The following is an 18538-nucleotide window of genomic DNA, read 5'->3' as shown; positions in this document are numbered from 1 at the left end:
TTTCTATATTTTTAATTATTTTTTTATTCATCCCATTCTTTGTGCTGAGCTATTGTATAATTATCCATTCGTAACAAATTATTACAGCTGTGGTATTGGATGAAATATTAGCTTCATAATTACTTTTCAACCCTTTTTAAATTTACCAGCCGCACACACATCTTAGTGTCCGTTGAACTTTATTTAAGAGGCACCTTTCATGCCCGTCTTTCTTTCCTAATTCTGTCGTCTACAACTTTGTTTTAATAATTCGGACTTGCAAATTGCTGCAAATCGGAATCATGTGACTAAACCGTCCAGTTCCAGGCCACAGGTGGAGGAATTATGCTTGAACATATGAAAAAAAATTACAAATCGATTTTATAACCGGATTATGTAAATCGGTTTAATAACGTTTTAATTTAAAAAAATAACCAAACAAATTTTGTCTTTAGTTTCACTGCTATTGTTAAACGGATCTCTAATTTGTTAATATATTTTACAAAGTTGCTAAATAAGCTATTTATACGTCTGTTATATTCTTTGCGAAGCTGTTTTTATTGTGTAAAAATTGTTACATTGCCACGTTTGGACAGAGTAAATTGTTGTATTGCGAGTTGTGAAAAATTAATGAGGTACGAAATTTTATCTAATTTAATTTATAGGAACAACGTCACACGAAAGAACGTATTAATTGAACGTTTTTTTTGTGAGAGCCTAAGGTTTTGAGTAATACGCCTACCTTAAGTTTCAATCAATTAGAAGTGATGATTCAATTTTTTTATATAATGGTATATATTTGCAAGGGTCTATGAACGCGAAATGTATTAAATACACTGACTATCGCAGATAATCAGTGTAACCAGGAACTGCTTCTGAAATGATGTGCTCACCTGCACCACCAACTTTGTCAAAGTTACTAATGTGTATTTTTTGTATTACTTTTGGGCGTGTTACCTAACCTTCATTTATTAATTATCAATTAAATATCAAAATATTTAATTTTAAAAGATTTTTCAGTTACAGTTTCATTTATTTTTGCCATAAAACTCTTTATGTGCAAGGACTAAAACAGTCTATGTCGCTTATTATAAAACAAAAACTATAAGCTTATATATGGGTTTTCGCCTTAGATTGCATCTGTTTCATCGATCTTTTTTAGGGCCCTTTGTCCTCGATTTTTCGATTTGAAACATGCCGGTTTCCTATGTGCCCGGCACATTCACCGTTCCTACGTGTATTCCTACACACCTCAGCAACTAATTACGCATGAAAAAGGAAAATTCCATTGGTGCACAGCCGTGATTCAAATGCACGATCTTAGGGCTGTGGGTCGCCCGCTTAAGCCAGTAGGACAACATTACTGTAATTATAATCCATAAACTTTTTCAATTTATTTAATTTAATTCACAGATTTATTCACAATGAAAGCCTTTTTATGTAAGTATACTTAGAAAACTTATCAGAAATGGTCATGCACGAATAGAAGATTTTTCTATAATGTACTGATTTTTTTTTTAATTGCAATAAAGTTCACAAAAAGAGTGCGACTACATGAATTATAATCTAGCCTATACAATAATTACGGCTAATAAGTAATATTATGTTGACTTTATTTTCTAAAATACTCGTGAATATCTTAAGCTAAGGTAATGTTCATTAACAGTCTTAGTGTTCTGAATTGTTTTGACACTATGTTCATGTGTCCGAGATACCGCACTTGCACTTATATTTACTACACTAGGTTTATAAACTCAAAACGAGAAGATACAAGACCGGAGAAAAGACCTAGGATCCTAACTTTCACGAGCTTTAGGTCGGAACATGCTTCATCGATGACGCCCTTCATGCTCCAATCAGCGGGAAAACAGTTTTCGCTACATCCAAAATTCTATAACCTCTCTTCTCCCTTGGACTCAATTGCTTCTGCCCATCTTTTTGTAAGGTACACAAGAAGGTCATTCACTTAGGTCACAACGATAGCCATATTGATAATCACTAATCAATTGGTGGCCATCTAGATACCTCAGAAGGTGGACGTTAATAATTTTGATGTTAGAATTAAGCCCCTAACGTTGGTAAAGGTGAGTCCCTAATGGTGAGCGTGGAAGGCCTTTCCGCTTGCCCCAAGATCGAAACCCACAAAGGGCAACCACTGTCCGAGTGCTGAATGTTACGATGGTTGACGTCCAGAGGTTCCATACTCCTCCGCATTGGAGAACCAGGGAGTCATGCCAGCCTATTTGGCTGAAGCCCAAAAGCATTAGCAGGACTAGGTTTCCCACTAGGAAGGGTGGTGGTTGCCCCTAGTGAAGTAACGTGTCAAAGTAGGTTATTTCACAAGTGGGCGATGGGCGTCACGTAATGACGCCAATAAAATGTAGTGGTATTCATCACTCACGTCATAATCGATTCCATTAATCCATTTTGTCTCACGTGTAAAAATCTAAATCTTGGCATAAATTTAGCATTATTTAACTCTAAAACGCCTTTTAGTTAGTCACGGTTTATTCAGATTAGTCTGAATTACACTTTTTTTTGGGTTAATGGGTTTTTTGTTAAATAACTTATTATATTTTAGGGACGATACTGATTAATTACATATGGCTGCAATCAACAACAAATGCGGAATGTACATCACGCTATGATGAAATAAGGTGCATAGAAGAAAAAGAGTGTACAGGCTATATAAATTATATCCCATTAAGATATAGTAATCACATTATGGACTATTGCAGACAATCTGCAATTTCTATGTCTAATTACGATATTTATTGCCTACCGACATACATAACATACAAAGTACATGACGATAAGAATCCTAATTGCATGATTGAATCAGAACGTCATTACGATATGTATGAAAGTTGTGTTAAATTACTGGATATAAGTGACAATAAGTGTGTTAAAATCCCCACACTACCAGCTATGAATAATTTGACATTTATAAATATATCGTTTAATCTTATAACCACAGCTAAGCTTAGTTCAATGAAACGTTTCCCGGTTTTGTCCGAAATGGATATGTCCAATAATTTGATAAATGAAATTGAAATTAATAATTATGAATTTGCTTTTACTAGTCTAACAAAAATTAATTTATCTCATAATATGTTGTTCGAAATAAGTGATGCAAATTTTAATGTTTTCTCTGAATTACAATATTTAGATTTATCACACAATGAAATATCAATAATAAATGCATTTTCTTTCGAAGGAGTGAAAAATCTTTTATATTTAAATTTAGCTCATAACAAAATAAAAGAAATAAACTCTTCTCTGTTTAGATTTACACAGCTTAAATATTTGTACTTAAATAACAATGAATTATCAAGCATATTATTAGCTGACTTAAAATATTTAAATAAAGTAATCGAAATAGATCTAAGCTATAATGTTATTTCATTAATAGAAAAAAATGTCTTTGATAATATGCCTTTCTTGAATAATCTTAATATCAAGAAGAATTTATTAAATTCAGTGGATCCACGTATGTTTTTTAACACAACTGCTTTGAAATCTATTGATTTGTCATTGAATGAGATTCGTAAGCTGCCTAAATGTATTTTTAAGGGGAAAAGTATATCTTTCTTTGACATAAGACAAAATCTTTTGGAAGGAGAATTGGTAAAGGGTACTTTCGAAGGTTTAGTTTTTATAGTTGAACTAGATATCAGCCACCAAAGGTTAACATCTATTGAAGACTTTGCTTTTGTTGGACTAGATATGTTAGAACTTCTCATGCTTAATAATAACGAAATTCAAAATGTATCAAAAAGTTCATTTGATTCGTTACGGAACTTACGGCGTTTAGATCTATCAGATAACCAAATTCACGATTTGAATTTTGAGGTAATTTCCCTTTTGAAATTACAAATTCTATCCTTAAGCGGTAATTTGATAACAATTATAGAAAAAGGCCACTTTGATAATTTAAATTTAATGGAAATGTTAGATGTTTCTAACAATAATATTTCGAAAGTTGAATCTTGTTCATTTAAAGACCTAAATGAGCTTATAAGTTTTGATATAAGTAACAACCCTCTATCTCAGGCATTGGAAAACAATACTTTTAAAGGATTGATTTCTTTGCCTGCTCTCGATATATCATGTACGTCACTTACAGTTATTAAAAATAACTCATTTAATGAAATGGCCAGCCTTCACACTCTGAATATTTCACACAGCACTGTCAACGAAGTTAGTTTTAATAGTTTTATCAATACCGGCAATATAAATGTTCTTGATTTATCGCACAATTTATTAAGCGTATTTAATATCAATAGAACATCATTGATTAATCTGAAAGTGTTATACCTAGATCATAACTTAATTGAAATTGTAGGACCAGAATTTGTGGCTAATTTAACCATGCTTAATGAAATTAACTTAGCCCACAATAAAATTGTTTTTTTATATGACGAAACATTCAGTGATTTGAAACGCCTCGTGTCATTAGATATATCATGTAATAAAAATTTACGATTCAATTCTACACTTTTAAATAAGGTTCCATATGTACAAAAACTTAACATGTCAGGAATTGAAAAAGCTCTTACTTTTAAAGAAAACATACAACTAACTATAACTGATCTGGACTTGTCAAAATGTAATATAAATAATGTTACCACCCTTCGGTTAAGAAGTTTACAAGACTTAAATACCTTGCGGGTCAATAACAATAAAGTACAAAAATTAGAAGTTGGAGCCTTCACTAACTTAACAAGATTAAGGTTTTTAGATTTGAGCCATAATAATTTGTTTTTTATACAACCAGGAGTCTTCAAAGACAATTATAACTTAAATGTCCTAAAAATGTCTCATAACAATTTGAATACAATCAGTTATGGTATCTTCCGTGGTTTATCCTATTTAGGTGAACTTGATTTATCTTACAACAAGCTAGTAGAGTTGAAAAGTGAGAGATTTTATGGAATACAAAATTTGAATACTCTGATTGTCGATTATAATAAGATTTCTAGTATCAAAGTCGAGGCATTTCAAGTATATCTATCAGTCCTGAGTATAGGTGGTAATCTTATTCATTGCGACAATTTAATGGAACTAAAACAGAAATCAAGTATGACTATAACTGCAATCACTTTAGATGTGAGTAATAATGAAAACATAGACGGAGTTTCCTGTGTTGGTCATGATGAAAATAAACGAAACTTCCATGAAATGAATGGCACTGATAATATTCTTATCGATATTAGAGATATCTTACTAAATTTATCAGTAGAAAATAGAAATCTTCCAAAGAGAATAAATGGAGAGACACATATTAAATTAGATACACTAGAAACATTGTTGAATCAAACAATAAGGACGCCTCTTTACGAAAATAATAACCAAAATACCAGTGAGTTGATACGCGTCGTTAGTCAGTCGTTAAAAAATATAACCCACGAGGTCGCACACGAACAAAGCGTTAGTAATTCTTTGTTAGAGAGAATATTAAAAATGATTGTTACTCTTAATACTGTCGCTCAAACAACATCTTTACCAGTACTAAAATACAATACTACTAATGAAAGTATAGCCTACATTGCTAGACTGAAGCAAGATTTTGAAAATGCTCTTACAATTGAAAAAGAAAAGATTTTGGCAGAAGTAAGTGATAAAATATTACTTGTAAATAAAAAAATTGATGGTATACCAACAGTCAAACCATTAGAGAAACTAACTGCAAACCGTGAACTCAAGGGTTCTTTGTTTACAGAAATCTGCGTTGCTTTAATACTTATAATTTTGTTATGTTTTACTATGTTTAAAATTTATAAACACGTCATTCTATCATCTAGGCAAAGATCGTATAGCACACAACATATTACAGACGCCATTGGAAATTCGAACTTATAACAGAAATATTTCCAACTGTTGCCTGATTTTACCTTTGGATATACTTTGGTGGTTTATATAGATATTAGATTCTTGACATAATTGTAAATGTTATAAAAAACGTTTTAAAATATGGGAGGATCCCAATGGCTGACCCAAACGTGGGTAAGTCGTTTATACTCGTATCCTTAGCAGGTGTATCTTTTGCAAGCGCAATTCGGATACAGCGTCATCGCACTGATTTATAAGCGCGGATTTTATATTATATATATTGTAATACAAGATTAGTATAATGTAATATTTAAGAAGGTATTCTATATTTTAAGCAATAGCAAACACATGTCAACAAATTTGTTTCTGAGAAAAAATACTTAATATAAATTTTTTTGTCTAGAGTTGTCTCACTTTGTCTAGTTTAGAATGTATCTTAATTAGTATGTGTACTAGATATTGTATGAATATTAAAGTTATCATTTAATTGAACCTGGTTTTGGCCTTTTATTCATTCTCCTTTCAACGTAGTCGATATTATGGATTTTATGTATATGTTAATTATTATATTATTCATAGCAGATAAATATAATATCAATTATAATAGTATATGCTTGGATGTAGTGTTGACTTTAATGTACTAGCTCATATTTCGCTTTGACTATAGAGACTAAACGTTTGTTTTATTTATTTTTAGGATTCATTGCGTCAGCACGTCATATGGTGTAGTAGTTAATTATGATAGAATGAATTGACCGATGTCATGGTGTTACATAATCGTTCCTTATATAGCGTTTGTGCAACCCAATGCCTTTATAATTTTTCTCAGCGATCGTTCTCTTTTCTGGGCTGTTACTTGTATAACAAACTTAAAAAAATTCTGAATATATATCCTAGAACTAAAAAATGTGTAAAGCAAATAGTTCATACATTTTTAGTCACTTAGAACTATGACCAAACGGAAAATCTACTATCTATTAAAATATTTTTCACATATGTTCTCAGGCGTGTGCCTGACATACCCACACACACAATCACACTCACATACACCCATACAACTTTATTTCTACTAACCCCTAACTCGTTGACTGCTTTGTTTTGTTTTACTTTCCTTATTTAAAACGTTAAATTTGTTTGCCTACACATATGTGTATGTACTTTTTGTTACCAGTCAATATGACTTTGCTGGGAATGGAAGCCTGGTTATCCATATCACAGGTTCTTACCTAGTTTGGAAACCAATCTCCCAAAACCATCTCAACTGTAATCTTATTTATTGTTGTAAATTTTATATGGGAGAAAATAATTAAATAAATTAAAAAAAAACAACAAAAAAAAACAGTACAATGATTTCTGGTGTCTGTGACTACAGAGTGTCAATTTTATTATGTTGTTTTAATTTACGCTGTGATTAAAAGAGACAGCTAGAAAAATCAAGCTTGTAAATGATATGTAAGAGGTTCTACAAATTTTTGTAGGTCTTGGTTATAAAGTCCAATGTAAATAATTAAATAAATGGTTGCCTGGAAGAGATCGCTCGTAAGCGATAAGGCCGCCAGTTGCCCTCCTTTTGATTTTATTATGTTAATTTTAATTTTTATTTTGTAGTGTAACGAAGTGTAAATAAATAAATGCCGGTCTTCAACCAGCCTGTAACAACAACACATTGTATTATCGCTATGGTAACTTGCGAATTATTTCTATGTGCCCAATAAATACTTACGAACACGACTAGACTTGGTCATGACATGAAGACGACAACATGAGAAATGCAGTGTAACATCGTGTATACTAACGCTTTTATCTGTAAATAGTATATAACATCGTTACAGATAAAAAGAAGTGTATTTAATTCCAAATTCCCAATTTCCACGGAACGAAAATTTCAACACCTAAATATTTTTCTACACCACAAAGAATACATATAATACGAGTATATCCAATCCGTTTGTTCTATTTAACCTAGAAATAATGTTTGTAAAGTTTCGATCCAAAATTCTTGGCAGAAAATATGCAAATAATACAATCTCTGACAACATTAGGTGATTAAAATTGTCTTTGAACAGTCAAAACCCGGAATCGAATAAACGACTTTCTGGCTAAGTACGAAGGCTCTGTAAATTACTGACCGTGTAATGAAATCTTAAAGAAAACGAGCATCACGCGAGCTTTTATTTAAAGATAATTAAAAATAATTTTCCCATAAATGTGATACTAACAATACTCGTGTGAGTGCTTACTTAGTTGTATTATCAGCGTTATCGTAGCTTGAGTGGGCTAATGATAAAACTGTTTACACTGCTCCTTCCTTCGTTGATGTTTCGGGGAATTCCCGTCTATAAAATAGATGGTGTAACTTTGTAATTCGATTTATAACACGAACAAAATAGTATTCTTTCTACGTTATCTGTGGATCGATGTTGATGTTTAAGGTGTCAAATTATTCATGACGAATCAATGCTCATCCCTCATGATAAAAATATATACCTTTTCTGCTTTCCTTAGACTGATTTAATAATAAAACTTTGTTATATGAAGCTTCAATTATTAATTAATTCAAAAAATATTTTCCTTTTACCGATGGCTCAGCTATATACGTTATTAGAGAGATTACGATATTAGCCCCCAGTAAAAACATTTTTTTTATATTCGTTTGATAATTATTGTTCAATAAGAAGTTATTATCTTCTTAAACAATCATTATAAAATATTTTCACTGTGGCGAAGTTCCGGTGCCGTATTTGACGGGTCATAGATAATAAATTATTTTAGTTTTTTATTTATAACATAGTCTGTGTGTTCCCGAAAGTCTGGTTGAATAGTAAAATATTATAGTCTTAACTCTAAAGAGCTTATAATTATGAATCTTGCACATACTACTTTCGGCGCACTGTGTTTATTATTTTCCATTAAATGGAAACGTGGTACGTACACCGTATCTGACTAAATATTATAAGGAATATATAAGGAAACGAAAAAAAAAAATATTTAAAAATTAAAGGTTATAATTATTTTTAAACAGTAAAACAATCGAAATAATATTGTAGTTTCATGTTGTGTGTCTTCTTAGGTTTACCATCGTATGTTATAGTAAAAATGCTTGCGGACGTTACATACATAATTAAAAGCGATTTTTTAATATATTGCACAAAGATACAATTTAATATTACGATGTAGCCTAACTTTAGACTAATAAGTTGTTTAAAACTAACCCATTTGACTAAAAAAGGATATTTAACATAAGACACTGTCCAATAACACTACGTACAGTCTCTATTAAAGGGAAGACACTTTGTGTGCTATTCTTGATAAGAAGAAAAAGAAGAAAAACTAATCAGATTAAAGCTCAGTCATGTTAAGGTTTACCTATATACTATGATATAAGTAAGGGTACATAATAAAAAAATTTAGACGCTTTGAAAATATGACGTGGTACATGTTACTTATGGCTGATTTAGTAAAAGTAGTATTGTAATGAATGGAGTCAACAACTCGAAACGAGTGAAACTCTTATAACTTGAGTACTCTTCCATCTCGTTCAGTCAAATTATGTATTCGCTGTGATGAAAAGAGACATTAGTTGAAACACTAAAATTTTACGTAACGTAACTTTAACATACATTTTTCTTGTCAAAACAGGCAAGGGTATGAAGATCCATTGAAACAATTGTGGATGGTAAGAATGCGATGTATGGTACACTATATTTCCACCATAACGCTGCGGAACGCCATAATATTACACTCAAATGGTACTAAAAATAGGTATTTTTAACGAACATATCTTACGATTACAAGTTGGACCCAGCCTACGTCGTAAGGTCAAAGGGACCAATAACGAATACCTGTAAGGGGGTCAGTAAAACGCGCTATTTACGACTCGGATGGCTTTGGGATACATAAATGAGTAGTTTTCGGGATCCTAAATTGCTTGTAAAGGATTCATTTAAACGATGCTATGGTTTGAATAAACACAAGAACCGTTGTTTTCCTAAATTGCGTAACCAAAAAGAAGAATATAATTTTTTTTAATTTTCTTCATTAAATGTCCCTCGACTGATATATTCTTGGGCCTAATTTCGCGTAATATAGGACTAATTATTAAGTTTAAGCACCGTCAAATTAATAAGAATATTTAACAAAAAAGGTGTCCAACAAAACTATAATTGAGCAGATGCCACTGTAATGATGACAAATGAAAAATAATACAACACAATCTCGGTCAGATTCTGTGCTTCACGACTGCACGTGATGCAGAAATCAATGTGTTATTAACAAGCGAAAGCATACCGTTACTTCGCGTAAGAAAATGTTTATTATGGAATATAATATACAGGTATCACTTATTCCACGTCATTAAATTTGTGTCGGTAGACATGTCTACGCATCGGCAAATAAGACAAAGGGCCGAGAGAAAAACGAGTCGGTAAAAGAGTACCGAGAGTTTTCAACGCTCGGTACTCTTTTAAAATATCAAATCATCATACAAAATGACTATGGCAAATATAGAAGAAGCCAGAAAAGAGGGACGGTCCGATCTTCGCGGGGCAGCTAAGTTTTTTATTATAATCTAGCACCTGGCAACAAATTTAAGAACTAAACATTAAATTTAAATATCTAAATGGCTATTGAAACTTCCTATAAAATCTTATTATGAACTTTAGGTCCAAGGCGCAGGAATTGGGTTTGTAAAATAAATAAACTAATGTAATTAACAAAGACATTGTATTCGTTCCAATGATAAATTACTTCCCGTGTTAAAGGCGAGCGTCGACTTGCCTAATCGTAATAATTTATTGTAGTTTCCTTTCTTAAGAAAACTAATAATGAACTGTTGTTTACTTTTTATTTGCGGAAATAACGTTTTTGAATTACAAAATGTTCTAATCATTAATTAAAGATTTAAGTTAGCGTCTGGTAGATAGTACCGGTGACAAAAAGCCAGAGCTGCTGCTTTTTCGCTCAACGAATAAGTATCGCTATACACCTAGGAAATGCGTTAAAGGTACACAGCCACAGGGACCAAACCGGTTTAATTTTAAATTATTATTATTATACTACGAATAATACCACGAGTATATGTTGGTTAAGAATATTGTATATTTGTGTGTTGGAAATATCTTTCAGGTTATCCATTCTTTTTTTTCTGTAAGGTGAAACAAACACCTCAGTAAATAAGACGTGTGTGAATTTGAAGTGAATTTCTGAAGGAAATACAATTAATAGCAAACAGAGCTTTTCAGTACTCGGTGAATTCTCTATGGAATCCGGTTTGAGCTAAGTGAGAAAGATTGCTATTACTCAGAGGTGTTCCGCTTACATTGAGCTAGTTGTTGTGTTTAGTTCACGAAAATTATCTCTGTTTTTTGATTTGCTCGAACGTAAGGAAAATATTACTAAAATTCATGTCGAGACTTTCCTTCTCAGTTAGATTTCGTAATATTTCTATATATAGCACTGAATGCAAACTCTCATACCTTGTGAGCTTTTTAATAATCTTCTACAAGGTTTACAATACATTACAATTACATTTTAAATAGTGATCGCCTATGGCGCATTACCGGGACAATCTAGCTTTTCTGACAAAGCAGGTACATATACAAGGTTGATGTACCATAAATTAAAATCTATAAGGAGCATCAACTAACACCAATATTGCTACAATATATTGTATTATACTTTCTATTACTTTAAAACTTCTTACCTATTTTCTGGCAATCTTAATCTAATACACACTTCATACATCTACATCTTCATAAAATCTTTCGATGTTTCCCTAATTTAACTACTATGGATACTTGTGCGTAGATATACTACATAAAGTTTAGAGAAGAGAGGTGAAGAAGAGAAGAGGTTTCGAAGTCACCATCTCATCTCTCTCGGACAAGCACGAAAGCTGACGCAGCCGCTGAGCAGGCGGAAAATAATAGCGAAAATTCTAGAACCTCCTTTTGATTTTGTTCACTTTGAAGTAAAGACTTGGGCCATCTTGTTCACAGGCGCTAATTAAGGATTAAGCCACCTTGACAGTTCTGATGACTCCAGAGCTGGTGGTATTTTCAAGCGAGAAAATGCTGCTGACGGATAGTCTGAAAACGGGGACCATTTCAGTTTAATCATTATTTTTATATCGTATAGTTTAGGTTAAGCTTCTCTTAGTTATAATTTTACGTTATTTTAATTTTAATAATATTGGAGTAGAAACTGTTGGGCCGTTGGGTTTAAGTTCACAGGCGCTAATTAAAGACTTAAGTTGGCGCCTGCTAGAAAGTAACGGTGATCTCAGGGCTGCTGTTTTCCTCGCTCAACGAAAAAGTATCGTAATACACGGAGGAATTGCTGCCAGCGTTAAAGATACACTGCCACAGAGATCAAACTTTTTAAGTTTGTTTTAATTACCTTTTTACTAGTATTGTCTATTGTTAACACTTTTTAATCGGATTGAAGCTATGTATTATTATAAATTTATAATTATTTTACATAATTTTAAATTTATACTTTTTTCCGAGGTTTCGCGTGCTTTACAGCGTGCGTCACTACGATACTTTTGACATTCAACAAAAGTGTTGAATGTCAAAAGTATCACAGCTGTAGAGAAAGTTGTGTTATCTGTATTTATTTCCCCGGAGTTGATATCGACTAAATTTAAATTTAAAATTATATAAAACAATTATAAATTTATAATAATACATAGCTTCAATCCGGTTAAAAAGTGTTTTATTTAAATACCTTTTTATAATTACTATGTAGGTCTTGATTACATTTGTTTGCACACAATTTATTTGCGTATTTACTTTACCTCATTTATTTGTAGGAATCTAAAGCGAGCCTCGCTAGCTTAGATACTGCTACTATCAGCTTACCAATCGACCGACTAGATCCATTGTTCCAACAATATGAATATCTATTGTATTCGATGTTTATTTCTTTTTCAAGTACCAAGCAAAGTTTAAGTGGAGCATATCAATGTAAAAGGCTTTCCTGATACAATATAAATCTCAAAGGAGTGCGCTATTACACGAGAAATTAATTTATATACTACCACGTATCTTGCTACTTCATTAGGAAAATGCATGGTCCACTTTAAAATTACAGGTTAATTTTCTCGGGTAAAAAATATTAGGCACAGTGTAACAATCTCAGTTGGATACGAGAATTTAATTGTTTCCCTAAAAGTCTTTGTGTGGTCGAATGAAATTTGATAGTAGCATTGCCGAAATATATCAGAGATTCATAGGAATCGGCTATGTTACTTTAAACACAATATTATTACGGAGTCCAAAAAGTTAAATACAATTGACGGTATTTGAAAAAATATTATTAATTTGTATAGCATTGATGGTTCTAATTTATGTAGAATTTTCTCGTTCCACATCTGAGTGTTTCTCAAGGCAGTTTTTGCCGCGCACCACCACTATGTGTTCCCACTGAAGTCTTAGGGTCCTTCAGGAAAACTGCATACCAATTCTAAAAAGCCCCGCAACGCACTTGCGATCATTCTGGCAATGTCAGTGTCATGTTAGATAAAAAAAGGGTTTCACATAACGCAAATTTAGTCCTCTCTAAAGAGCAACTATGTATCATAATCTGTGGTGCTTTCTGCTATAAACTTGAAGTGAAAATATTCTTTGTTCTATGCGCAAAGGATATACTTTAATTTTGAAATTTTCCACTCAAGCACAATAAACCAACATTGCATTCGGGCAGACAACATTTTATAAGGAATTTGTTAATTTCGCATAATTTTGCTTGGATCTACAACATTCAGCGGTGGCCCAGTGGCTTTAACCTAAGATTGTGTATAAAAGCTGTGCACCAATCGCTTTCTACGTGTGCTTTTAACGTGCGGTATAAGACAACATGAGGTAAACGATACGCCCTATACCTAAAACCGCCGGCGTGATCGGCATAACGTTTATGTAAATTAAGAATTATCACGAAACTGATAAATAAATCGTAGGTCAGATCTTCAAGATAGCACCAGTTTTTATAATACAAGACATACATTGCTTGTATTATCAATTATTTATATGCCCATACTAATGTTAAGACTCACAGATGTGTATATTAATACTAGCTGAACCGGCAAACGTCGTTTTGCCATGTATATTATTTATAGGAAACATTTTTTTTAATTCAAAACTATCTACTATAGTAAACAATAGGGGCTGATCGTAGAGGGGTGACAATTAAGGGTTGTATGTATTTTTCTATGTTGTATAATAAAAAAAATATTTTGTCTAAAAAATAAAAAAAATTGAGGTGAACACCCCTTATCCATTAGGGGTTTGAGATATAGATAGTAGCCGATTCTCAGACTTACTCAATACGCATAAAAATTTGATAAGAATCGGTCGATCCGTTTCGGAGTATGGGAACAAACATTATGACACTAGAATTTTATATATATATCTATATACATAAAAATGAATGAATTCCCTTAGTCACGGCAATGGCGTGAATGGCTGGACCGATTTCGCTAAATATTTTTTCGTTGTTTTTGTTATTGTCAGGAGAAGGGTCTTATGAAAGAAAATATTAATAAAATGCGCGGAAAATTTGAAAATTTAAGAATACTTTTGTTATGGTAGCAATTTTTTTCAGTGCATAGTGCTTTTTCAATTCAAACTTTTTCTATGTAACCTTAAAGCGTTTGACATAACATTAACAGAATTCGAGCTGCAAATATCGACATAGAGGATGTAAGAAAAATGAATATCGTTTAAAAACAAATGCTTCGATCGGATACAGTCGCTAATAGTTTGTGGCATTAATCTTGAAAATCCATGTTTTTCACATGGCCAGTTATATGTTGCCTGTTCTCGTGTCGGAATACAAAAAAAAAAATTTTATATACGCGCCAGAAAAACAAACAAAGAATGTTGTTTATCATAAAGCATTAGAATAATTAATAATTAATAATTTGTTTCTGAAATATTTTTTTAGTTAATTATACCAATTCGAAATTAATATTCATAGTTAAGACAGAATAACGTCTGTCGGGTCCGCCAGTATAGAGATTCAGAACTTCAATTTGATCTCTTTGGTGTAGAGACTCATGGGCCGTGGTTAAAGTGCCCAGGCGTAACGGTGACCTGATGTTTTCTTCAGTTAAATATTATCGCAATATAGTAAGGAAGCGGCATGCAAGCATTAAAGGTACACTGCAACATGGACTAATCTTTTTAAATTTATTTTAGTTTTCTGATTGCTACTTGATTGCATCTATTTATAGATGATTTCAGATTATGATTTCTTCTTTCCTGAGAGTGTTCTTCTCCCTCAAAGGCCGGCTACGCGTCCACTAAAATGGGTGTCCATGGACTACGATGCCCTTTATGGGCAACCCGTAGGCTTTTTTGCCCCCTTTAAAAAAACTTCTTAGACAACTAGTCTTTGTTACCCGGATACGGATGCCATAAAGCACCGTAATTCATATTCCTGAAAAGGTTTTAAATAAAAGTTTCAATATACAGCTCAAAGACGTCATTACGTTTGAGTTGTAATTGAAAGGTTTTTTTTTTTATTTTGTTATAAATCTTTTAAGTTCACAAAATGTTCTTGGTTATAGAAGAAAATACCATGATAAAAATAAATTTAACGAATAGGTAATAAGAATCCGAAGATATCACAGGGTCACAGATAATCTAAGTTTCATATCACCAATTAAAGTGTTAAACTACACAAGGCTGCCTCAACTCGTTACGGCCAACTTACTTTAATTGCAAAGTTTCAGCAGCGAGAGGCTGTCAATATTGATTATTGCTTTATTTATTGATAAGTATTTGAAGGAATTTAAAAGAGTTCACCAGCCAAAAAGATTTTCTGTCCCTATACAGTGCCAAATGGTGTCTAAATGAGTCAACAAATCAAAATTAATTGTGTATTGTTCTGACAATTAAAATTACAACCTTCAACAATGAGTAAGATTCATTTCAGCCAAAATAATTCGATCTGCATGGAACGATGCATTGAGAAAAATCAGAGAAAGAGAAAGAAATAGTATTGTCTTGTGTTGACATAGCTTTTACACATTAAGAAAACACTTTTTAAACGGATTGAAGCTATGTATTATTATTATAAACTTATAATTATTTACATTTTTTTTTAATTTCCGACGTTTCGCGTGCTTAACAGCGTGCCTGGTCACGGTGAATTATGTAAATAATTATAAGTTTATAACAATAATACATAGCTTCAATCCGTTCAAAAAGTGTTTTCTTAAAGAGAGAGAAATGTAAAAATATTTACCCTAAAAGGAGCCATACAATACTAGACCACAAAAAACTTACTTAAATTTTTACTCTACAACTGGTGTCTTGGTTGCAGCTCCTTACAAACGTTGTGTAATACAAAAAAAGAAACTTGGCGATTAAAAAGGGTGGCGGAGAGTTTATTGCCAGTTCTTCTCTTCCGTTCTACGCCCTTGATTTGAGAACTGACAGTAATTGTAAAATTATAAGCATTTAATGTATATTTCTTTTTTTGTTGTTGTTCATAAGTGTATATTGTGTTACCTATATGAATAAATGATTTTTGACTTTGACTAATACTCATATTAAGAAATGTTAACTAACCAATATTTGTATGGATTCATTAATAAAGCTCTAATAATAATAATATTGCCACCCACCAGGCAAACGGTACAGAGACCTTACGCTCGATGGGATGATGCCATCGAAAAAATTTCGGGTCCTCAATGGATGCAAATTGCTCGAGATAGAGAAAGATGGCAAGCCTTTACCGAGTTCCTGATACATACTAACTGTCAAAAATATTTACTAACACATAGGATAACCAGATATTAGTGGATCGGGAAATAATTTAAGGTTTAAAATAAAATAATAATAATGAACAAATACAAATTTACTCGCTAGAATATCCAGAATATAAAACAATAATAACGAACATTAAGTATGTTGTACTGTACTATGTAAAATAACTGTAATAAGTAATAAAGGATTACTAAACATTTCAAAAGTGAGTTATACTGTTTTGCAAATGGAATTAAATTAAACTATCAGAGATATCTCAATTGGGGTCTGAGTATGTTACGTTAACATTAAATATAGGAATACCTTTAAGTCTATTTTATAACTAATTTACTAGAGATAAAAAAACTACTAACGCCCCAATAGATGATCGTGTACCAGTATATGATCACTCCATGTATTTGTATATCTATATTCACACTGTTTACACACTGTATACGTGCTAATGGTAATATAAATAAATAATAAAAAATGTGTGTGTCAGCTACGACGCACGATTGGAGTTTACTCCTTACGAACGATAATTATGATTTATATCGAATAGAAAAAAAGGGTAAATGAACGCATCTGCTAAAATGATAAGAGAAACAAACATATATCTGTAATTATTCGGATTATTTATATTACTTCAATAAAGCGTATTACATAAAGTATGTTACAAAACAATATAAATAATAATAATAATAATAACAATAATAATTGTGTTCAATTTATACAAATCCAATTTTAGAGAGAGAATGAGATGAAATCATTCTTTTACACGTTCAATCCTAGAGATATATATGCTTGTCTCTTTCTACGTAACGCCTCAACTTTTACTACTACAACGAACTAAAGTTCTAATATGTAACTAATAAATTTACCGCTGTCAGCATGTAGGTTAAGAATATAGTAAATACTATATATTTGATTGTTATGATTGCTAACGTATTTATTATTAAAAAAATAACTAGTGTGCAACTACATATATCTGTCTCACTTGCAATAATATTCAGGGTGAGCGAGAGACGCTTAAATGGCGCTTCTGGCGCTGAGTAAATTTGTACGTCCTCGAGACTATTTGGAGACTATTCTCTACATACTTAGTTTAACAATATTACTTGGAGTAAATTCTGTAGAATGTGACGAAAAAATCTGCTTGACTCCAGGATTGCTTTATTCGGAGGACTATGTGACATGTTTTCTTCTTTTTATGGAGGACAATGTGGGATTGCATACCTACTGAACAAAAGCATCATAAATTGCCCTAGGCAGAATACGGTAAAAGCGTAGCCTTGTCCGCATGGGCCTGCTATGCATGAACCTCTTCTACACTAATATTATAAAGGGTTGCGATTTGTATAAATTCAAGTTCAAATTCAAAATCATAAGGTAACACAATGTTCCCTTATGGTCCATAAAGAAATACGTATTAAATGCTTCTAAGTTTACATTTAAACAGCCAGTTCTAAAATCAAGGGCGTCAAACGGACGAGAAGAACTGGCAATAACACTATTTTTAATCGCCAAGCTTTTTGTTTTAGAAAATATTCGTAAGGAGCTGCAACCATTTTACCATAGTTCGCATATTTGTAACGAACACAGTGAACGTGGCCTGAAAGCTAACCTGATGGTAAGTGATACACCATGGACACTCTTAATGCCAGAGGGCTTGCGAGTGCGTTGTGGGCCTATTAAGAATTGATACGCTATTTTCTTGAAGTACATTAAGTCGAATTGATGTGTGTCGAGTGGGCAGCTGCTTTCACATAGTGATGGAGCCCGGTAAAAACTGCCTAGTTGTGGAACGACGGATGTCGAGGTCATATGGATGGTAAAAACTGATAAGACAACTTCAAATATTAAATAGTTTGATATATATTGCAAGTTAACACTTAGTAATTTGTTACTCTCACATTTGAGGTCTACAATAGATGAAAGGTTTTGTTGCGAATAATAGCAATGAAAAGTAAATATAC

General features: G+C 32.2%; 1 protein-coding gene across 1 annotated transcript; it reads left to right on the top strand.

Annotated features, from left to right (window-relative positions):
• The first annotated feature begins 524 nt into the window (after positions 1-524).
• LOC123715965 (chaoptin-like) lies at positions 525-6308 on the top strand. The gene is made up of 3 exons (XM_045671369.1): positions 525-614; positions 1393-1419; positions 2561-6308. The coding sequence occupies exons 2-3, from the start codon at positions 1404-1406 to the stop codon at positions 5839-5841; spliced, it is 3297 nt and encodes a 1098-aa protein (XP_045527325.1). The 5' UTR covers positions 525-614; positions 1393-1403; the 3' UTR covers positions 5842-6308.
• The last annotated feature ends 12230 nt before the right edge of the window (positions 6309-18538 follow it).

This window comes from Pieris brassicae, chromosome 11, assembly GCF_905147105.1.
Source record: "Pieris brassicae chromosome 11, ilPieBrab1.1, whole genome shotgun sequence".
Classification (NCBI taxonomy): Eukaryota; Metazoa; Arthropoda; class Insecta; order Lepidoptera; family Pieridae; genus Pieris; species Pieris brassicae.
This window is presented reverse-complemented; position numbering and strand designations above follow the sequence as displayed.